General features: G+C 48.9%; 1 protein-coding gene across 1 annotated transcript in view; it reads left to right on the top strand.

The window, feature by feature from the left end:
• Positions 1-23,545, top strand: part of LOC124119208 (alpha-protein kinase 1-like) — a 41,840-nt gene extending 18,295 nt beyond the window's left edge. The window contains exons 5-10 of the mRNA XM_048399122.1: positions 1,964-2,053; positions 3,338-3,603; positions 5,354-6,626; positions 11,752-11,911; positions 20,845-20,977; positions 21,246-23,545. Coding sequence (XP_048255079.1) covers positions 1,964-2,053; positions 3,338-3,603; positions 5,354-6,626; positions 11,752-11,911; positions 20,845-20,977; positions 21,246-21,650 — 2,327 coding nt within the window. The 3' untranslated portion in view covers positions 21,651-23,545. The remainder of the gene's footprint in view (positions 1-1,963; positions 2,054-3,337; positions 3,604-5,353; positions 6,627-11,751; positions 11,912-20,844; positions 20,978-21,245) is intronic.
• Positions 23,546-24,263: the final 718 nt, after the last annotated feature.

Below are 24,263 nucleotides of genomic sequence, written 5' to 3'. Positions count from 1 at the left end.
AGGATTTTTTCATACAATACAGGGTCATGACAGGCTCACTGTATCATCCACTGATTCTATAGAGATGATGTATTGGGCTCTGCTCTTGTTTCCAGACAGTGTGTGGGACTATAGAGATGATGTATTGGGCTCTGCTCTTGTTTCCAGACAGTGTGTGGGACTATAGAGATGATGTAGTGGGCTCTGCTCTTGTTTCCAGACAGTGTGTGGGACTATAGAGATGATGTATTGGGCTCTGCTCTTGTTTCCAGACAGTGTGTGGGACTATAAAGATGATGTATTGGGCTCTGCTCTTGTTTCCAGGCAGTGTGTGGGACAATAGAGATGATGTATTGGGCTCTGCTCTTGTTTCCAGACAGTGTGTGGGACTATAGAGATGATGTATCGGGCTCTGCTCTTGTTTCCAGACAGTGTGTGGGACTATAGAGATGATGTATCGGGCTCTGCTCTTGTTTCCAGACAGTGTGTGGGACTATAGAGATGATGTATTGGGCTCTGCTCTTGTTTCCAGACAGTGTGTGGGACTATAGAGATGATGTAGTGGGCTCTGCTCTTGTTTCCAGACAGTGTGTGGGACTATAGAGATGATGTATTGGGCTCTGCTCTTGTTTCCAGACAGTGTGTGGGACTATAGAGATGATGTATTGGGCTCTGCTCTTGTTTCCAGACAGTGTGTGGGACAATAGAGATGATGTATCGGGCTCTGCTCTTGTTTACAGACAGTGTGTGGGACTATAGAGATGATGTATTGGGCTCTGCTCTTGTTTCCAGACAGTGTGTGGGACTATAGAGATGATGTATTGGGCTCTGCTCTTGTTTCCAGACACTGTGTGGGTCTATAGAGATGATGTATTGGGCTCTGCTTTTGTTTCCAGACAGTGTGTGGGTCTATAGAGATGATGTATTGGGCTCTGCTCTTGTTTACAGACAGTGTGTGGGACTATAGAGATGATGTAGTGGGCTCTGCTCTTGTTTACAGACAGTGTGTGGGACTATAGAGATGATGTATTGGGCTCTGCTCTTGTTTCCAGACAGTGTGTGGGACTATAGAGATGATGTATTGGGCTCTGCTCTTGTTTCCAGACAGTGTGTGGGACAATAGAGATGATGTAGTGGGCTCTGCTCTTGTTTCCAGACACTGTGTGGAATTATAGAGATGATGTATCGGGCTCTGCTCTTGTTTCCAGACAGTGTGTGGGACTATAGAGATGATGTAGTGGGCTCTGCTCTTGTTTCCAGACAGTGTGTGGGACTATAGAGATGATGTATTGGGCTCTGCTCTTGTTTCCAGACAGTGTGTGGGACTATAGAGATGATGTATTGGGCTCTGCTCTTGTTTCCAGACAGTGTGTGGGACTATAGAGATGATGTATTGGGCTCTGCTCTTGTTTACAGACAGTGTGTGGGACTATAGAGATGATGTATTGGGCTCTGCTCTTGTTTCCAGACAGTAGTGGGACTATAGAGATGATGTATCGGGCTCTGCTCTTGTTTCCAGACAGTAGTGGAACTATAGAGATGATGTATTGGGCTCTGCTCTTGTTTACAGACAGTGTGTGGGACTATAGAGATGATGTATTGGGCTCTGCTCTTGTTTCCAGACAGTGTGTGGGACTATAGAGATGATGTATTGGGCTCTGCTCTTGTTTCCAGACAGTAGTGGGACTATAGAGATGATGTATCGGGCTCTGCTCTTGTTTACAGACAGTGTGTGGGACTATAGAGATGGTGTATTGGGCTCTGCTCTTGTTTCCAGACAGTAGTGGGACTATAGAGATGATGTATCGGGCTCTGCTCTTGTTTACAGACAGTGTGTGGGACTATAGAGATGATGTATTGGGCTCTGCTCTTGTTTACAGACAGTGTGTGGGACTATAGAGATGGTGTATTGGGCTCTGCTCTTGTTTCCAGACAGTGTGTGGGACTATAGAGATGATGTATTGGGCTCTGCTCTTGTTTCCAGACAGTGTGTGGGACTATAGAGATGATGACCAATACAACAATGTCAAGGCTGTTTGTGTGCAGATCAAGGGTCATATTCTTCACAATCTAGGTATGTTTGTCGTGTACTCTTAGATCAATTGTATATACAGTGAAACCTCTTCATACAGATGATACTTTTCCCACCGGAATCATACAGATTACCAAATTGTCATTACAGAATAATGTTCCTCTGGATATTCCTAGACATCCCAACTTGGGTGTCTGCAAGGTGCCTGGTAGGGTTCCCCAAGGGTCTGGACTAACATGCTGTCACTGTACAGCCAAACACTCTTCAGGAAAAGATCACACTAACACTTTTTGCCTAATGCAATAAATTTGTTTTATCTAAGTACTGTAAACAACAATAGAAAAGTAGTTTAACAATTGTTGGTTTATTGGTGACCTTGTAACATGATTTGTGATGTTTGTTGTTTGACACAAGCAATATGACAGCTGTATGATGGAGGCCTGTAAATAATCAGATTAACCTGTGATTGAGTTGATGTGGTTGTGGTATGAATGCACTCCACCAAGGCACTGAGCCTCTTGGAACAAGCATTGATTACCGGGGACAAATTCTAACCTGGAATCCCTGAAGGGCTGACCTATTAACAGCATCATATGTGGACTTTATTCCATGTACAATTTGGTATAACACTTCATTAAGGTCAAGTTTTTGTTTGATATATAGAATATTTACACAGTGTGTAATACAGCTGTATGTTTATTAGATGGGTGATCTCTTCACGGGCAAGTAATAAAAGCAAATAATACATGTGAACTGTTTTTGACATATTAGTAAGACCACATGTTTCTTTTTACTTGCTTTATAAATTTTTTATGGGATTTTTGTAAGTGGGAAAATAAATAAATAAAGCAATTCAATTTTTTAAAAAGTGTTCTGCTTCAGTACAGGTCAGCTGGTATAAAAACATAAAAACAGTTTAATGTGGGAGGAGAGTCTGCAACACAGCTGTTGCTTTAAGCAATGCAAACCTCACGAATCCAGATGTTGTGCATCTACCCCCGGTATGCCTCCTTTCAGTTTCAGAAACAACAACAAACTTTATTTTGACTCCCATGTTTAACATTTATCAACTTCAGGTGGTCCTTGTTTAGGAAATATGTTTTGGGGGCAATATGCTATCAGCTTATTGGCAGGATAAAAAAATAGAGAGCAAATTCTGAAACAAAATTTACAGTTGGCAGACCCATAAAGCAAGTAATAACTTAAGTGTGGCCCAACAATTAGAAACAGTAACAAAGAAAGAATGGTTATTTAAAATAATAAATATGATAATAGATATACCTTGTCATAGGACCCCTTATACATTTTCATATTTCAACCGTTTAGGAATGTGGAAAGACGCCATTGAGCCCTTGGTAGAATCGGTTGACTCTTTTAACAAGATCCATGATGACAAGGGAACATCATCTTCCCTTGGGCTTCTGACCAAATGCCTGAAGAAGCTTACGATGGCTGACTACAATGAAATGAAACAAAAGTACCCTACAATGTTCTCCCAGTCTCATCCCTGCTATGAGGCCTATGTCAAGGGAATGGATGCCGTCAAGTACATCGTAGACCTGGGACAGACACTCTATGTTGCCAAACACCAAGTAAGCAACATAGGCATGGTCCAGAGATAAATATATAGCCAATGTTAAGGGTGATGAATGATGGAATGTGCATCATGGGGCCAGTAGGATCAAGTGGTTGCAGTTTTGTGGGGTACAAATTCAATTACATTTTAGTGTCATTTCAGTAGATCTCAATGAAAGCCTAATAGTTTGCTTATTCTGGACTCAAACATTGAAGGTCAGTGATATATTGTCAGCCTTTATATAGACTAAGTTCGTATTTTTATCCCCCGCCACGAAGTAGAGCAGGGGAGATAGGAAGATCACTTGCACTTGAAAGTTTGCATGCTTATCTAGGAGATACTTGTCAAGAATGTGTTTGAAAATTGATAACGTAAATTATTTTTACATAGTTATGTCTCTTGATCCATGCTCTACAATTTAGTGCATAGTGTCTGCAGTGGGGACAAGTTTTCTCAGAAACTACTAAAGCTTATCAAAGAGATACTTACGAGGGGTGTTCATTAAAGATTTTCCCTGACCCACTTCCGATGGACCTAGTGGAATGAAACTTGGCATAGGTATTAGTCTTTCTCCACATAGGAACCACCAAGAGTTACACACTTCTCCCATCGTTTTATACAACTATGGAGACCTCGCTTGTAAAAGCCCTCATTTTGCGTCTCAAACCAGGACTTGACTTCAGAAATCAGTGTTTCATCATCTGTGAAACGTTTTCCCTTCAAAAATGACTTCATGGTTGGAAAGAGGTGGAAGTCAGATGGTGCAAGGTCAGGAGAGTAAGGAGGATGTGGAAGGATTTCATAGCCACAGGACCGCGCTTCTGTCTCGGCAACATGAGAGTTGTGTACTGGAGCATTGTCTTGCAGGAGACGGACACCCTTGGTCAGCGAACAGTTATACGTCTGTCTGTCAAAATGGCGGTCTCCACTTGATGGATAGTGTCCTCATCAATGGCTGAATGGGGGCGACCAGGAATGGCAGCTGTTTCCACAGATGTCCGACCACACTTGAACTGGCGATGCCAGTGTTTAACAACGTCATATGATGGGGCATCTTCCCCTTGAGTTGCTTTCATTTCATCGAAGTTTCTTTTGGTGTGTGACCTTTCAAATATAAAAACCTAATCACTGCTCGGTATTCTACTGGCTCCATTGTCACACCCTACTCGATCATAACACCTGTAAAAGTGGTAAGATTAATAGTTTGGTGCTGCAAATTCAGACATAACCCAAAGATACATGTATCATTACACATGTGAAATTTCAACCAAATATGATAACCCTAAGTGGTTTAGGGGAAATCTTTAATGAACACCCCTCGTATCAAGACTGAATTTGAGAATTGGTGCCATAAATCATCTTTTCCAGAGGCCTTTTGTGTGTATTAATTTCACATTTAATAATATTTTTCTGATGACATAAAGCAATCCTAGTGCCCATCTCTTCTTAAGGCTTTATAGGACTCTTTTTTATCGTTTATATTCTCTACTGTATGAAAAAACAAACTTCTTATGTGCCGCATGGTGGTGATAGTGATAACGGTGTTTCTTTGTTTTGTTTAGTCTTATTTGTTGTTAGACTTCTTACACCCTATAGTAAGATGTAATACTCCAGCCATGCCTAGGAGGTGTTGAGAAGGCACCACAGAAGACATCTCTTGTTATAAAAAATGGCTGCATTATTTCGGAACATTGTTTGATAAGCTACAGTAATATACCACTGAACATTAATGTTTCTGCCAAATACAACCTGCTGTTATGTTTCAGCTTGTTGCTGAGGAATCCTTGCTGATGTTTGCTCTTCAGAAGCCACCTTCTTTGAGAGAGTTCATGTGGTTCCAGACCATTGTGGCAGACATCAAGAAAACTCTCGCTACACATGAAACTGTCAGCAATCTCAAGAGTCTGGAAACATATTTTGAGTTTGTGAAAGCAATTTTCCTGATTCATTTGACCTTATACTTCTCTCCCTTTCCTCAAGACCGTTCATTATCCAAGTACCTGGAGCAGGTCAGTATTGAGCTGTACCGCCATCTTTGTTCTTGTCAGACCAGACGTCAACTTGTGACAAACTTGGAACATACCAGGAACTCTGTGTCTTTCATGAATGCATCTCTTGGCATCCTGGGATTGCCCATGCTACAGGGCACTGATAGTGTCTCGGTGAATGTGGAAGTGTCATCACCAGCATCAGACGACTCCTCTGACAAAACACAAGGGAAAGCAGATACCGTTAAAGAGTCATCAAAAGCAGATCAAATGTCAGATAAAGCAGGTACAGTTCCTGCTGTGCAGAATCCTTTAGCACCTGCTTCCATACAGAATCCTGGCACATTTCCAGGAGCTGTAAAGAGTCAGAACCCCAAAGCAACAGACCTATATTCAAGGAAGTATATAGGACTAACAGTAGATGCATCTTCATTCTCAACAACCTCAGGTTCTTCTAGTCAGTCTGGATCAGATGGGACTTCAAGCAAGGATCCAGAACTTGTGAATCTATCGGTCATCTCCGTTAGTGCCACTATGGAGAAATTTAACATTCTTGATTTAAATTCAGGCTCAGAAATTTTGGGTGCATTTAATGACAAGAATACTGCACCTGCTACCCTAATTTCTGGTCAGACTTCCCATAGAAACAAGACAACTTCTACCTCTGCTTCTTCAGATAAATCATTGACGGACAGTTCAGCCTCCAGGAAGTCCACTTCCTCCAGTTCAGGATCAGCTGGCCTGTCCTCCGCTTCTACTTCTTCCTCTAGAGTCTCCGGAGAGTCTGGGTTTAGTTTCTCCCCATCTCCCACCCAGCATAGCTCCAGTGAATCCTCCACCTCTTATGTGGACTTGTCAGCCACCACAGAAGAGTGGCATAATCTGACTGATGAGACGGGTGAGTTATCTCCCCTAGTGGATCTGAGTTCCTCCACAGTAAACAGCTCACTAGAGGGCCTTCACTTCGGGCACAGTGTTGAAACAAGGAGTGCTGAGGAGTACCTGGAGCATTGGGAGCCGCCCACAGTGGATGAGACTATCAAAGTAAACAGTGAGTGTATCATATAGTTTTTTACTAATCCTGCATTACTCCTTAATGCATTCACTACTTACCTTACGACAAAAGACGGGACAGCGTAGCGGTCCTGGGTGAATAAATAAAACTGTTGCTCGATGTCCCTTTTTTGGTGACTACTGCCGCTGTCCTGTGACCTTGATGACCTGAGGTCACCTCTTCACATCACTGCCTGTCACGCTACAGCATCGATGTGTATCAGCGGAGCTCTTGTTTTGGATTAATTTTGACCTTCAGTTTTCGTCTGCAGTTCTAAAAGTGATGTGTGACGGGTGATGTATTTTTATTTATATTACTCGCACCATGTTGTGCTGTTTGTTCACCGCCATTTTGAATTTTGTTACAATTGTTTGCATGTCAGGGTAGTCAATTTGTTGACAAATCTCAGCTACTTATGCTACTTAACATATTTATGTGTTCTTAAATACTACTAGCTTTGGCGTTACATTGAGTTGCGTATATACAAATTATTGAATACACTTTCAACTTGTTACAATATTTTTCCAGTCCCACTTCATCAAAAAGTCTATATTTGTGTAACTTATGCTTGCGTATTGTACTAAAACGTGGAAAACAATCTGCTAAAGATCCTCATCAACGTTGTCTGGCATGGATGCAAATTTGTGCATCAAACTCTAAATGTGTCTTTTGTGTAAATCTCTCTTCAACGAGTTTTACAACTTATAGGCAGGTCACTCACAAACGTATTTTGCAGCTATCCCGTCGTGAGACTAGGAAGATGTCACAATCCCTGAATAGCAAGGGACATAGTTCAGTCATTACTACACAACCATTATCTTCGGCGCATAATATGTCGGCCATTACTGTCACTGCTGAAGTGCACGCTTTGCAGAAAACATCAAATCCAGAGGATTTTGTGAGTATCATAACTGACCCTATTTTTCAGCCGCCTGAGGCATCTAGATCTACTAGATCTGTGACGTCTGCACCAGTGTCTCAAGACGCTTTGATGGGGGTAGCGCAAACCCATGCCTGCTAACACCATTGAGCATTGCGTCTCAGATACCTAAAATGACATCAGCCCCAGGGCTATCAGTGAACAATGCTCCGCAGGCAACGCATGATCAGCTTAGTACATAGTGCTGTACCAACATATCCAGCGCAGCAGATGCATCAGGCGTCACACCGTTACAGAACACTAATTGGATGCAATTTTGCAGTCCATGTGGCAGCAGTCCATGACGCAATTGTATCCTGCTCCCACGCCTATGCCTTTGTATCAGACGCCTGCGCCAGTTTCATCTATGGCAGAGGTAGCACTACACATCAGAGTAAAAGCCGTTCACCTTTAGCTCCCAGTCGTCCCAGTTGTCGTTACGTTCTCAACATACTATGTCGCGGTTACCAACTAGAGGTAGAGGTACTTCCACAGTTGACCAAAGCTCCACTTCCTTGGTATTATCAAAGAAAGCAATATCTTCTATTAAAGGCTAGCATAGACATTCTGTTGGTAAAGAGAGCCGTAGAGATTGTACACACACCAGTGTTAACACCAGGTTTATATTCCCACATCTTCCTGGTAACCAAGAAGGACTCAGACAAGATGAGAATGATACACAATCTCTCTGTATTTGAACGTTTCCTGAGCGTCTCGATCTGTGGGATGCCTACCTGATATACCGATCCATCCCTCAGACCGCAGGTGCCTCAGATTCCAGTTCAATGGGGTTCACTACCAGCGGGCAGTGCTCCCATTTACACGAGTATTGAAGCCTATGACTGAGTTTCTACACCTGAGGAACATTTGGTTTGAGTCGTACATAGACGACTGTCTCCTGTGTCATTGACACACGCAGACATTAGTAAGCCCCCGGAATTTCACCAGAAGCCTACTGTATCAACTGGGGTGGATAATCAACGAGGCGAAGTCAGAGTTAACTCCATCCTATCGACTCCAGTTCATAGGAGGCCTGTTCCAAACAGACCAGGATGTCTTATCAGTTCCAAGGGACAGATGGCACAAGATTTTATGCCTCCTGTCACCTGCTCTTCATCAACCATGCACACTTTGGCAATGGCAAGTGTTGTTAGGGTTACTCACCTCAGCACAGAATCTAACCAGCAGAAGCCAATTACAATTACGCCATATTCAACAACTCAAGGCCATCACTCTAATCTAGCTCAACTAAGGCCTTACCTCAATTGGTGGACAGTAGAGGACTGTAGAGACTAAAGTCTTTGGAGGAGTCTCTTTATCTGAATTAACCACTGAATCTACACCTGTTCGTAGATGCCTCCCTTCAGGGCCAGACAGTCTCAGGGCTATGGTCTGGCGCTCATTGAAAGTGCACATAAACAACTAGGAGTTGGAAGCATTGATTCTGGCCATATCACATTGGCAGAATCATCTACAGTTCGCCCAAATTGCAATATCCACAGACAAAAGTACTGTGGTGTAGTGTGTGTACAATGAGGGAACAACCCACTCCCACTCCCTGTTTCAACAGACATTCAGGTTTTTCCATCTAGTGGATCGTCTGCAACAACAGTTCATAGTTCAACACATCCCCGGATGTCAACATTCTGGCCGATGTTTTATCGCGTCCAGACAGGGTGGCCCCCACCGAGTCGAAACTTCACACAGAAGCATTCCAGTTACTGCTTCAGAAAATCGGGCAATCACACATTGACCTGTTTGCAACTTGCCAAAATTACCAACTCATGACGTATGTCTCCCCGTTACCGTATCCGCAGACTTGGGCAGTAGACTTGTTCAGAATTCATTGGGAAGGGTTAAATGTGTAGGCCTTTCCGCCACCAGTCTTACTTCCCAGGGTAATGCAAAAGATTAAGGAGACAAGGAGCCTTGCTCTGACTTTGGTTGCACCCTGGTGGCTGTTGAGAGGGTGGTTCGTCAAGCTCAGAAATCTAGCAGAGGATGATCCACTCCCCCTCCCACAGCGGTCCAACCTACTTATCCACCCTCACAGCAAATTGCCTCATCCAACCAAAGACAGGTTTCGTCTGCACACTTGGTTCATCTTAAAAAGGCGTTAAGTTCAAAGGGCTATTCGGCACGGGCAGCAAAAGCTATAATGTTAGCTCATCGTCCCTCTTCTAGAGGCCTATATGATGACAAGTGGGGATCGTTTGAAACTTTTTGCAAGGCAAAGAATCAAGACCCTACCACTGCATCACCACAATTCCTAGCTGAATACCTCCTACATTTGCATAACCCAAAGACACTTGAAAGGTAGCATCATTACTACGTACTTAGTTGCACTTAACTCAGTATTGGCCGTTCCAGAAAATTGCAAAATGACCAAGGTCCCGGAACTACAGGCCCTACTCCGCTCATTCATGCTTGAGGATCAGAAGGCCAAGTTCCGCCCACATGCTTGGGACTTGAATGTGGTGCTTCGAGGTTTGCGAGGGCCCCCCTTCAAGTCCCTCTATACATCCTCATTTTATTACCTCCCCAAGAAAACAGTGTTTCTCTTGGAATTAGCCATGCTAGTAAGGGTGAGCGAACTACATGCAATCGAAATCATCGGGGTTCGCTTTGAGCAGGGGACGGAGTGGTACATCTCGGGTGGTGCTAGGAGTTTATTGCCAACTACCAGGCCAACCTGATCGTTCCTTCACCATCCAACCAATATCGACTATTGTGGGAAACGTAGATGAGGGTGAACTTCTACTATGCCTGGTGCGGGCACTGCAAATTTTCATCTGCAGTTCCAAGACTAGGCGTGGTTCGAGGAAGCAGTTATTTATACCCGTTTCTCCTACATCCACGACCGAAGTTAGACGCAACACCATATCTCTATGGTTACGCGCAGTCATCCTTCAGGCTTATTCGATTGCCAATCTGGATCCGCCGAGAACGAATAATCCTCAGGGCGCCTGCCTCTACCATGGCTTTACACAGCAGTTATTGTTAAAAAAACGTTCTGGAGGTCTGACACAGATTTCGCCAGTCATTAATTATCTTCGCGATGTGACTCTTGAGGAGGACAAAGGTATACAAAGTTTTGGGCCACTGGTTGTTGCCCAGCAGGTTACCAAACCCTGACGCACCTCCAAACTGTCTGATACAGATGCATTATGCAGGATAAGTAAAAAAATTAGTAAAACATTTTTTACATTTGTATACTTATCCTGCATTACTACATTTAAGGCCTACCTGTCGCAGACTTGCCTCCCCAGTTTGGCTTCAGAAACCTAAAAAGTATGTTTTTCTAAAAGCTCGGGTGACAGGTAGTGATGTGAAGAGGTGACCTCAGGTCATCAAGGTCACAGGACAGCGGCGGTGGTCACCAAAAGTGGGACTACAAACAACAGTTTTATTTCTTCACCCAGGACCATCACCGTTACGCTGTCTCGTCTTTTGTCGTAAGGTAAGCAGTGAATGCATTAAGGAGTAATGCAGGATAAGTATACAATTGTAAAAAATATTTAGATATTACTAATATCGTATTCCGCGTAATAAGCGCTCAGGGTGCTCTCAAAATTAGAAATAGGGGGCTCTTATTAGAATGGTATTTTGGTGAATTTTGTTTGTTTGTGGTTTATGCTGACAGCCTAAAAATGTTTGTATACGACACATATATTTTTCCAGAATTTAATTGCCCATAATTAAGGGTGCATATAACACAACTGTCGTATTATACACAAATAAATAAGTCTTGTGTACATTGATTAATCAGAAGGGGTGCTAATTGGGAGTGTTCACTAGCCAATATATTAACAAATATCGCTGTGGGCGCTTATTAGAGCGGGGCGCTTATTACGTCGAATACGATATGCTTCTATTGCCAGTACTACTGGCATGCACTGAGAACAACTGACAACACATTAATTACAAACTAAAACACAATATTTGGATGTCTTATTGGCCTTCTGTCTGATTGTAGTACCCTGTAGTGTATGTGTAAGATGCAAATTGTCTTTTATTTTATTATTATTAAGTTACATTTGTCCTTGTATAACAACCAGTGCAGCTTGTCTGGTGTTTGTATTAGGAGATATGAGAGAGCTGTGACTTCTGGTCCACCTGTGATCTGACTGCATGATTCTCAAGTGACCAGCTGGCCACGCTGTACTGACAATACTAACAGTTGATGTGCATGTTCCCTGACAGAGGCCCTGTTGCTGACCTACAACCCTGTGACAGGGGACTGGCTGTCTCAGAGTACACTCGTACACAGGGGACAGGAACTGGACCTTGGAGGCAACAGGAAGGGCAACTGTCGAGAGGTGTTCGAGGTCTACTTCCTCCATCAGGATGAACCACTGGGCAGGTAGGACACATCACTGGGGGCAGGTAGGACACATCACTGGAGGCAGGTAGGACACATCACTGGAGGCAGGTAGGACACATCACTGGAGGCAGGTAGGACACATCACTGGAGGCAGGTAGGACACATCACTGGGGGCAGGTAGGACACATCACTGGAGGCAGGTAGGACACATCACTGGAGGCAGGTAGGACACATCACTGGGGGCAGGTAGGACACATCACTGGGGGCAGGTAGGACACAGCACTGGAGGCAGGTAGGACACATCACTGGAGGCAGGTAGGACACATCACTGGAGGCAGGTAGGACACATCACTGGGGGCAGGTAGGACACATCACTGGAGGCAGGTAGGACACATCACTGGAGGCAGGTAGGACACATCACTGGGGGCAGGTAGGACACATCACTGGAGGCAGGTAGGACACATCACTGGGGGCAGGTAGGAAACATCACTGGGGGCAGGTAGGACACATCACTGGAGGCAGGTAGGACACATCACTGGGCAGGTAGGACACATCACTGGGGGCAGGTAGGACACATCACTGGAGGCAGGTAGGACACATCACTGGAGGCAGGTAGGACACATCACTGGGCAGGTAGGACACATCACTGGGGGCAGGTAGGACACATCACTGGAGGCAGGTAGGACACATCACTGGGGGCAGGTAGGACACATCACTGGAGGCAGGTAGGACACATCACTGGAGGCAGGTAGGACACATCACTGGAGGCAGGTAGGACACATCACTGGGGGCAGGTAGGACACATCACTGGGGGCAGGTAGGACACATCACTGGGGGCAGGTAGGACACATCACTGGAGGCAGGTAGGACACATCACTGGGGGCAGGTAGGACACATCACTGGGGGCAGGTAGGACACATCACTGGAGGCAGGTAGGACACATCACTGGAGGCAGGTAGGACACATCACTGGGGGCAGGTAGGACACATCACTGGAGGCAGGTAGGACACATCACTGGGGGCAGGTAGGACACATCACTGGAGGCAGGTAGGACACATCACTGGGGGCAGGTAGGACACATCACTTGAGGCAGGTAGGACACATCACTGGGGGCAGGTAGGACACATCACTGGAGGCAGGTAGGACACACCACTGGAGGCAGGTAGGACACATCACTGGGGGCAGGTAGGACACATCACTGGGGGCAGGTAGGACACATCACTGGGGGCAGGTAGGACACATCACTGGGGGCAGGTAGGACACATCACTGGGGGCAGGTAGGACACATCACTGGGGGCAGGTAGGACACATCACTGGAGGCAGGTAGGACACATCACTGGGGGCAGGTAGGACACATCACTTGAGGCAGGTAGGACACATCACTGGGGGCAGGTAGGACACATCACTGGAGGCAGGTAGGACACACCACTGGAGGCAGGTAGGACACATCACTGGGGGCAGGTAGGACACATCACTGGGGGCAGGTAGGACACATCACTGGAGGCAGGTAGGACACATCACTGGGGGCAGGTAGGACACATCACTGGGGGCAGGTAGGACACACCACTGGAGGCAGGTAGGACACATCACTGGAGGCAGGTAGGACACATCACTGGGGGCAGGTAGGACACATCACTGGAGGCAGGTAGGACACATCACTGGAGGCAGGTAGGACACATCACTGGGGGCAGGTAGGACACATCACTGGAGGCAGGTAGGACACATCACTGGAGGCAGGTAGGACACATCACTGGAGGCAGGTAGGACACATCACTGGGGGCAGGTAGGACACAGCACTGGAGGCAGGTAGGACACATCACTGGGGGCAGGTAGGACACAGCACTGGAGGCAGGTAGGACACATCACTGGGGGTAGGTAGGACACAGCACTGGAGGCAGGTAGGACACATCACTGGAGGCAGGTAGGACACATCACTGGAGGCAGGTAGGACACATCACTGGGGGCAGGTAGGACACATCACTGGGGGCAGGTAGGACACATCACTGGAGGCAGGTAGGACACATCACTGGAGGCAGGTAGGACACATCACTGGAGGCAGGTAGGACACATCACTGGGGGCAGGTAGGACACATCACTGGGGGTAGGTAGGACACATCACTGGGGGCAGGTAGGACACATCACTGGGGGCAGGTAGGACACATCACTGGAGGCAGGTAGGACACATCACTTGAGGCAGGTAGGACACATCACTGGAGGCAGGTAGGACACATCACTGGGGGCAGGTAGGACACATCACTGGAGGCAGGTAGGACACATCACTGGAGGCAGGTAGGACACATCACTGGGGGCAGGTAGGACACATCACTGGGGGCAGGTAGGACACATCACTGGGGGCAGGTAGGACACATCACTGGGGGCAGGTAGGACACATCACTGGAGGCAGGTAGGACACATCACTGGAGGCAGGTAGGACACATCACTGGAGGCAGGTAGGACACATCACTGGGGGCAGGTAGGACACATCACTGGGGGCAGGTAGGACACATCACTGGAGGCAGGTAGGACACATCACTGGAGGCAGGTAGGACACATCACTGGAGGCAGGTAGGACACATCACTGGAGGCAGGTAGGACACATCACTGGAGGCAGGTAGGACACATCACTGGAGGCAGGTAGGACACATCACTGGAGGCAGGTAGGACACATCACTGGAGGCAGGTAGGACACATCACTGGGGGCAGGTAGGACACATCACTGGAGGCAGGTAGGACACATCACTGGAGGCAGGTAGGACACATCACTGGAGGCAGGTAGGACACATCACTGGAGGCAGGTAGGACACATCACTGGGGGCAGGTAGGACACATCACTGGAGGCAGGTAGGACACATCACTGGGGGCAGGTAGGACACATCACTGGAGGCAGGTAGGACACATCACTGGAGGCAGGTAGGACACATCACTGGGGGCAGGTAGGACACATCACTGGAGGCAGGTAGGACACATCACTGGAGGCAGGTAGGACACATCACTGGGGGCAGGTAGGACACATCACTGGAGGCAGGTAGGACACATCACTGGAGGCAGGTAGGACACATCACTGGGGGCAGGTAGGACACATCACTGGAGGCAGGTAGGACACATCACTGGGGGCAGGTAGGACACATCACTGGAGGCAGGTAGGACACATCACTGGAGGCAGGTAGGACACATCACTGGAGGCAGGTAGGACACATCACTGGAGGCAGGTAGGACACATCACTGGGGGCAGGTAGGACACATCACTGGAGGCAGGTAGGACACATCACTGGGGGCAGGTAGGACACATCACTGGAGGCAGGTAGGACACATCACTGGAGGCAGGTAGGACACATCACTGGGGGCAGGTAGGACACATCACTGGAGGCAGGTAGGACACATCACTGGAGGCAGGTAGGACACATCACTGGGGGCAGGTAGGACACATCACTGGAGGCAGGTAGGACACATCACTGGGGGCAGGTAGGACACATCACTGGAGGCAGGTAGGACACATCACTGGAGGCAGGTAGGACACATCACTGGGGGCAGGTAGGACACATCACTGGGGGCAGGTAGGACACATCACTGGAGGCAGGTAGGACACATCACTGGGGGCAGGTAGGACACATCACTGGGGGCAGGTAGGACACATCACTGGAGGCAGGTAGGACACATCACTGGGGGCAGGTAGGACACATCACTGGGGGCAGGTAGGACACATCACTGGAGGCAGGTAGGACACATCACTGGAGGCAGGTAGGACACATCACTGGGGGCAGGTAGGACACATCACTTGAGGCAGGTAGGAAACATCACTGGGGGCAGGTAGGACACATCACTGGGGGCAGGTAGGACACATCACTGGAGGCAGGTAGGACACATCACTGGGGGCAGGTAGGACACATCACTGGAGGCAGGTAGGACACATCACTGGAGGCAGGTAGGACACATCACTGGGGGCAGGTAGGACACATCACTGGGGGCAGGTAGGACACATCACTGGAGGCAGGTAGGACACATCACTGGAGGCAGGTAGGACACATCACTGGAGGCAGGTAGGACACATCACTGGAGGCAGGTAGGACACATCACTGGGGGCAGGTAGGACACATCACTGGAGGCAGGTAGGACACATCACTGGGGGCAGGTAGGACACATCACTGGGGGCAGGTAGGACACATCACTGGAGGCAGGTAGGACACATCACTGGAGGCAGGTAGGACACATCACTGGAGGCAGGTAGGACACATCACTGGAGGCAGGTAGGACACATCACTGGGGGCAGGTAGGACACATCACTGGAGGCAGGTAGGACACAGCACTGGAGGCAGGTAGGACACATCACTGGGGGCAGGTAGGACACATCACTGGAGGCAGGTAGGACACATCACTGGGGGCAGGTAGGACACATCACTGGGGGCAGGTAGGACACATCACTGGAGGCAGGTAGGACACATCACTGGAGGCAGGTAGGACACATCACTGGAGGCAGGTAGGACACATCACTGGAGGCAGGTAGGACACATCACTGGGGGCAGGTAGGACACATCACTGGAGGCAGGTAGGACACAGCACTGGAGGCAGGTAGGACACATCACTGGAGGCAGGTAGGACACATCACTGGAGGCAGGTAGGACACATCACTGGGGGCAGGTAGGACACATCACTGGAGGCAGGTAGGACACATCACTGGGGGCAGGTAGGACACATCACTGGGGGCAGGTAGGACACATCACTGGAGGCAGGTAGGACACATCACTGGAGGCAGGTAGGACACATCACTGGGGGCAGGTAGGACACATCACTGGAGGCAGGTAGGACACATCACTGGAGGCAGGTAGGACACATCACTGGAGGCAGGTAGGACACATCACTGGGGGCAGGTAGGACACATCACTGGAGGCAGGTAGGACACATCACTGGGGGCAGGTAGGACACATCACTGGGGGCAGGTAGGACACATCACTGGAGGCAGGTAGGACACATCACTGGGGGCAGGTAGGACACATCACTGGGGGCAGGTAGGACACATCACTGGGGGCAGGTAGGACACATCACTGGAGGCAGGTAGGACACATCACTGGAGGCAGGTAGGACACATCACTGGAGGCAGGTAGGACACATCACTGGAGGCAGGTAGGACACATCACTGGGGGCAGGTAGGACACATCACTGGAGGCAGGTAGGACACATCACTGGAGGCAGGTAGGACACACCACTGGGGGCAGGTAGGACACATCACTGGGGGCAGGTAGGACACATCACTGGGGGCAGGTAGGACACATCACTGGAGGCAGGTAGGACACATCACTGGGGGCAGGTAGGACACATCACTGGAGGCAGGTAGGACACACCACTGGAGGCAGGTAGGACACATCACTGGGGGCAGGTAGGACACATCACTGGGGGCAGGTAGGACACATCACTGGGGGCAGGTAGGACACATCACTGGGGGCAGGTAGGACACATCACTGGGGGCAGGTAGGACACATCACTGGGGGCAGGTAGGACACATCACTGGAGGCAGTTAGGACACATCACTGGGGGCAGGTAGGACACACCACTGGGGGCAGGTAGGACACATCACTGGGGGCAGGTAGGACACATCACTGGGGGCAGGTAGGACACATCACTGGGGGCAGGTAGGACACATCACTGGGGGCAGGTAGGACACATCACTGGGGGCAGGTAGGACACACCACTGGGGGCAGGTAGGACACATCACTGGGGGCAGGTAGGACACATCACTGGAGGCAGGTAGGACACATCACTGGGGGCAGGTAGGACACATCACTGGGGGCAGGTAGGACACATCACTGGGGGCAGGTAGGACACATCACTGGGGGCAGGTAGGACACATCACTGGAGGCAGTTAGGACACATCACTGGGGGCAGGTAGGACACATCACTTGAGGCAGGTAGGACACATCACTGGGGGCAGGTAGGACACATCACTGGAGGCAGGTAGGACACACCACTGGAGGCAGGTAGGACACATCACTGGGGGCAGGTAGGACACATCACTGGAGGCAGGTAGGACACATCACTGGAGGCAGGTAGGACACATCACTGGGGGCAGGTAGGACACATCACTGGAGGCAGGTAGGACACATCACTGGGGGCAGGTAGGACACATCACTGGGGGCAGGTAGGACACATCACTGGGGGCAGGTAGGACACATCACTGGGGGCAGGTAGGACACACCACTGGAGGCAGGTAGGACACATCACTGGGGGCAGGTAGGACACATCACTGGGGGCAGGTAGGACACATCACTGGGGGCAGGTAGGACACATCACTGGGGGCAGGTAGGACACATCACTGGAGGCAGGTAGGACACATCACTGGAGGCAGGTAGGACACATCACTGGGGGCAGGTAGGACACATCACTGGAGGCAGGTAGGACACATCACTGGAGGCAGGTAGGACACATCACTGGGGGCAGGTAGGACACATCACTTGAGGCAGGTAGGAAACATCACTGGGGGCAGGTAGGAAACATCACTGGAGGCAGGTAGGACACATCACTGGGGGCAGGTAGGACACATCACTGGGGGCAGGTAGGACACATCACTGGGGGCAGGTAGGACACATCACTGGGGGCAGGTAGGACACATCACTGGGGGCAGGTAGGACACATCACTGGAGGCAGGTAGGACACATCACTGGGGGCAGGTAGGACACATCACTGGGGGCAGGTAGGACACATCACTGGAGGCAGGTAGGACACATCACTGGAGGCAGGTAGGACACATCACTGGGGGCAGGTAGGACACATCACTTGAGGCAGGTAGGAAACATCACTGGGGGCAGGTAGGAAACATCACTGGAGGCAGGTAGGACACATCACTGGAGGCAGGTAGGACACATCACTGGGGGCAGGTAGGACACATCACTGGGGGCAGGTAGGACACATCACTGGAGGCAGGTAGGACACATCACTGGAGGCAGGTAGGACACATCACTGGAGGCAGGTAGGACACATCACTGGAGGCAGGTAGGACACATCACTGGAGGCAGGTAGGACACATCACTGGAGGCAGGTAGGACACATCACTGGGGGCAGGTAGGACACACCACTGGAGGCAGGTAGGACACATCACTGGGGGCAGGTAGGACACATCACTGGGGGCAGGTAGGACACACCACTGGAGGCAGGTAGGACACATCACTGGAGGCAGGTAGGACACATCACTGGGGGCAGGTAGGACACAGCACTGGGGGCAGGTAGGACACATCACTGGAGGCAGGTAGGACACATCACTGGAGGCAGGTAGGACACATCACTGGGGGCAGGTAGGACACATCACTGGAGGCAGGTAGGACACATCACTGGAGGCAGGTAGGACACATCACTGGAGGCAGGTAGGACACATCACTGGGGGCAGGTAGGACACATCACTGGGGGCAGGTAGGACACATCACTGGGGGCAGGTAGGACACATCACTGGGGGCAGGTAGGACACATCACTGGGGGCAGGTAGGACACATCACTGGGGGCAGGTAGGACACATCACTGGGGGCAGGTAGGACACATCACTGGGGGCAGGTAGGACACATCACTGGGGGCAGGTAGGACACATCACTGGAGGCAGGTAGGACACATCACTGGGGGCAGGTAGGACACACCACTGGGGGCAGGTAGGACACACCACTGGAGGCAGGTAGGACACATCACTGGGGGCAGGTAGGACACACCACTGGGGGCAGGTAGGACACATCACTGGAGGCAGGTAGGACACATCACTGGGGGCAGGTAGGACACACCACTGGAGGCAGGTAGGACACATCACTGGGGGCAGGTAGGACACACCACTGGGGGCAGGTAGGACACATCACTGGAGGCAGGTAGGACACATCACTGGGGGCAGGTAGGACACATCACTGGAGGCAGGTAGGACACATCACTGGAGGCAGGTAGGACACATCACTGGAGGCAGGTAGGACACATCACTGGAGGCAGGTAGGACACATCACTGGGGGCAGGTAGGACACATCACTGGAGGCAGGTAGGACACATCACTGGGGGCAGGTAGGACACATCACTGGGGGCAGGTAGGACACATCACTGGGGGCAGGTAGGACACACCACTGGGGGCAGGTAGGACACATCACTGGGGGCAGGTAGGACACATCACTGGAGGCAGGTAGGACACATCACTGGAGGCAGGTAGGACACATCACTGGAGGCAGGTAGGACACATCACTGGGGGCAGGTAGGACACATCACTGGAGGCAGGTAGGACACAGCACTGGGGGCAGGTAGGACACATCACTGGAGGCAGGTAGGACACATCACTGGAGGCAGGTAGGACACATCACTGGGGGCAGGTAGGACACATCACTGGGGGCAGGTAGGACACATCACTGGAGGCAGGTAGGACACATCACTGGGGGCAGGTAGGACACATCACTGGAGGCAGGTAGGACACATCACTGGAGGCAGGTAGGACACATCACTGGGCAGGTAGGACACATCACTGGAGGCAGGTAGGACACAGCACTGGAGGCAGGTAGGACACATCACTGGGGGCAGGTAGGACACATCACTGGGGGCAGGTAGGACACATCACTGGAGGCAGGTAGGACACATCACTGGAGGCAGGTAGGACACATCACTGGGGGCAGGTAGGACACATCACTGGAGGCAGGTAGGAAACATCACTGGGGGCAGGTAGGACACATCACTGGAGGCAGGTAGGACACATCACTGGGGGCAGGTAGGACACATCACTGGGGGCAGGTAGGACACATCACTGGAGGCAGGTAGGACACATCACTGGGGGCAGGTAGGACACAGCACTGGGGGCAGGTAGGACACACCACTGGGCATGTGTAGGATGAACTGGTGTGAATTTAGATAAGGACCGGACATTTCATAAGGGACATTTTCTGGCTGTCAGACTACTGGTATGTGTCCATCTTCAGGTGTATGTGTCCAACTACAGGTGTATGTGTGCAACTACAGGTGTATGTGTCTAATTACAGGTATGTGTGCAAGCGGTACTGGCAGCAGCGCCCTGCCCGGTACTACCAGCAGGACGTGGTGTGTCAGATGATGGCCGGCTACTACGTGACCAGGTTTAACCAAGCCCTCCACAACCACCACAGCAACATCCAGGTGAGCTACAGCACAACATGGGGCACCAAGTGATGTTGGTGATAAGACTTCTACAACTCTAATTTGTGTAATTACAAGTTACCATAAAGTTTATCTTATCATGCCATATTTTTCTGCATTGTTTCTGAGTAACTGAAGACAGAGTCAGCTGTATAAACAATCACTTCTGGATAATGACCTGAAAAGTCCTATCATGATAAATTCATTTCCACCCAAATAAAGAACATGTTTGGATTGATTTGAAATACTAAAGTGGTGTTGGGTCCAGATGCAGTTTTTGCCGGCTGCCCATCTTCAGCTCCTGACGCCGGATGGGCTACTGGAGGACTGGGTGAACGTGGAGCCGTACCTCCATGGCGACTTCATCAAGCTCACCAACAACCTGGCCTTCTCTAAGAAGGGGCATCACGGAGAGGAGCTGGCCACGGCCTTGACCCACTTCTCCTACTGCGAGTCCCAGGGAGTGTTGATGATTGTGGACATCCAGGGCTGGTTCCCTAGGGAAGGGAGCGGCATCATCTACCTTACTGACCCCCAGTTCCACACAAAGGGGGTGCGCAGGTTTAGTCCTGCAGACAAACAGGATGAAGGAATGACCCTGTTTTGGTCCAAGGTGCACCCTGAGTGTAACAGTATCTGTTCAAGTCTCGGACTCACCAGACCACAGCAGTAGATGACTTGCTCTGGGCAATGTGAAGGAGGAAACATCTTCAATAGTGAAAAATTTCAAAATTTAACTTTTCTTTTGGACAAATGAATGTTTATTTCTTCGTAAACAATCTGTCCCTGGCCTGGGCAGTTCCATACATCAGTAAGATATGATGTGAAGATGTCCGTGTACATTGACCCATATACACAAGTTCAGAGTAACATTGTCTTCATAGGCCCATGTATTTTTTAAATACTAGTTGACAAATATTTCATCTACACACTTAGTTTCTTTACATTTGTTCATCAGTGCAAAGTATCCTATGTACATAAAATAACTTCAAATGCAACCAGCTACATCTCTTGAAGTGCGACATTGATGCTGTTATCATTTTTTGTGTGTTGAATGTCATCCCAGCTGTCTTCAATGACACCTGGTCCCTAATGAGCATGTATGTCGAGTGTGTCTACAGTAAAGGTTCCTAATGAGCATGTATGACGAGTGTGTACTACAGTAAAGGCCCCTACTGAGCATGTATGTTGAGTGTGTACTACAGCAAAGGCCCCTACTGAACATGTATGACGCGTGTGTACTACAGTAAAGGTCCCTACTGAGCATGTATGACGAGTGTGTACAACAGTAAAGGTCCCTACTCAGCATGTATGATGCATGTGTACTACAGCAAAGGCCCCTAATGAGCATGTATGATGCATGTGTGCTACAGCAAAGGCCCCTACTGAGCATGTATGATGCGTGTGTACAACAGTAAAGGCCCCTACTGAGCATGTATGATGAGTGTGTACTACATCAAAGGATCCTACTGAGCATATATGACGCGTGTGCACTACAGCAAAGGCCCCTACTGAGCATGTATGACGAGTGTGTAATGCAGCAGAGGCCCCTACTGAGCATGTATGACGAGTGTGTACTACAGTAAAGGCCCCTACTGAGCATGTATGACGCGTGTGTACTACAGTAAAGGCCCCTACTGAGCATGTATGACGAGTGTGTAATACAGTAAAGGCCCCTACTGAGCATGTATGACGCGTGTGTACTACCGAGCATGTATGACCACCAGTCTGTCCCTGTCACCATCAACATATTGGAGTGAGTGACCACACCAGTCAATACTACACCTACCACTATGTACTGGTTTGCCTGTTTGCACGATGAACACAGTGCAGGAAATTAGTCTCACTTTGAAAACTCATGGTGATAGCCCAGCTGTATAGTATTTCATGATAAAAAACAAACATTAATTATTTATTTGTACAATGATATTTATTGAGATCAACCTACTGCTGAAAACTACAGTCAGCCTAGTGTAGCTATATAAATCTCATTTTGTTTGCAATTTCAACTCATTTCTAATATCCATGGTAACGGTCCTCTGCGCTAGAAAAATACCACTTTATACATGTACAATGTTCATAAAACTCCAGTTCCAAATATACAGGTGTCCATGCCAACAGGTGAGTATTAGAGATTTAGAATCTTGTAACAACAGTGCCATTATTCCATGCATAGGAATTATCCATGGGCTGAGGGCTGAGATGAGAGGTGTGCAATGGCAGGAACTTTATAAAACCAACAACGTTGATGTCAGATGAAATGCAGTCAACAATGAAGTAATCAATAAATATTGTATGTTGATGAGAGCAATTTTCAAAAGCATGACTTAGATGATGGGTGAGGCCCCTCTTCTCGACCCTCATTATGAGCTTGCCCAATGATGACTGTGAAGCAGGTCCCTCAGGAGTAGCAACATACACACTTCTGTCTTACATCTCAACAGCACGGATGTCTCAAAATACGATGGCTCAATGAAATGATTCTCCATCACAGTTTCAAAGATACAGTATGATGATACGGCAAGTTTTCAAAAATACTTTGTTCACTGAAAATGACTTTTTCAAGGATTTGTTGCACAAAAATATTTGCTTGAAAGAGTAATTTGAGTTTGAATTGGGTTTAACACTGCTTTGAACAGTATTCCAGTCATGTCAGCTTAATGTGGGAGGAAAGCCCTAACTGATGCAGGCCCCAAGACATTTGCCACCTTGGTGAAACCCACAGGCATGTCGACTTGTGAACAGATACATCACTATTGTTTGGGAAGAACACTGAAGCATGGTGCAGGTAATCCCTTGGAGACTAAACCAGGAATAGCTTGTAGTGCTCCACTACATGTGAAGATGGGTGAACCATCAGTTGACGGATCCCCCTCAACATACAAAACACACAGGGCAGCTGCTGAAACATCACATGTCAGAGTAGTGTGCGAGTGAGTTGGGTTTACGCCGCTTTTAACAGTATTCCAGTTATATTGCAGCGTGTCAGCTTAATGTGGGAGGAAAGCCCGAAGAGATGCAGGTCTCAGACGTTTACCACTTCGGTGAAACCCATGAGCCATGGTATGGTGCTGACAAACCTAGAAACATAATCGGGGCGAACCAGGATTCGAACCCACAATCATAGGTTTCTGGCATGCCCAAGGGACGCAACTCTGCACAGCGAATCGCAGCGCCTTAGATGACAGGGCCACCCGTGCCCCCACATGTCAGGGTAGAGTATTGTGCTGCTTAATGTAACTGTTAAAATACCTAGGTATTCCAAGTACACTGTTGAGCGGCACCT

The sequence above is a fragment of the Haliotis rufescens genome, unplaced genomic scaffold (assembly GCF_023055435.1).
Source record: "Haliotis rufescens isolate VD_foot unplaced genomic scaffold, xgHalRufe1.0.p SCAF_19, whole genome shotgun sequence".
Lineage (NCBI taxonomy): Eukaryota > Metazoa > Mollusca > Gastropoda > Lepetellida > Haliotidae > Haliotis > Haliotis rufescens.
The sequence above is the reverse complement of the archived record's forward strand: the minus strand, read 5'-3'. Positions and strand labels throughout refer to the sequence as shown.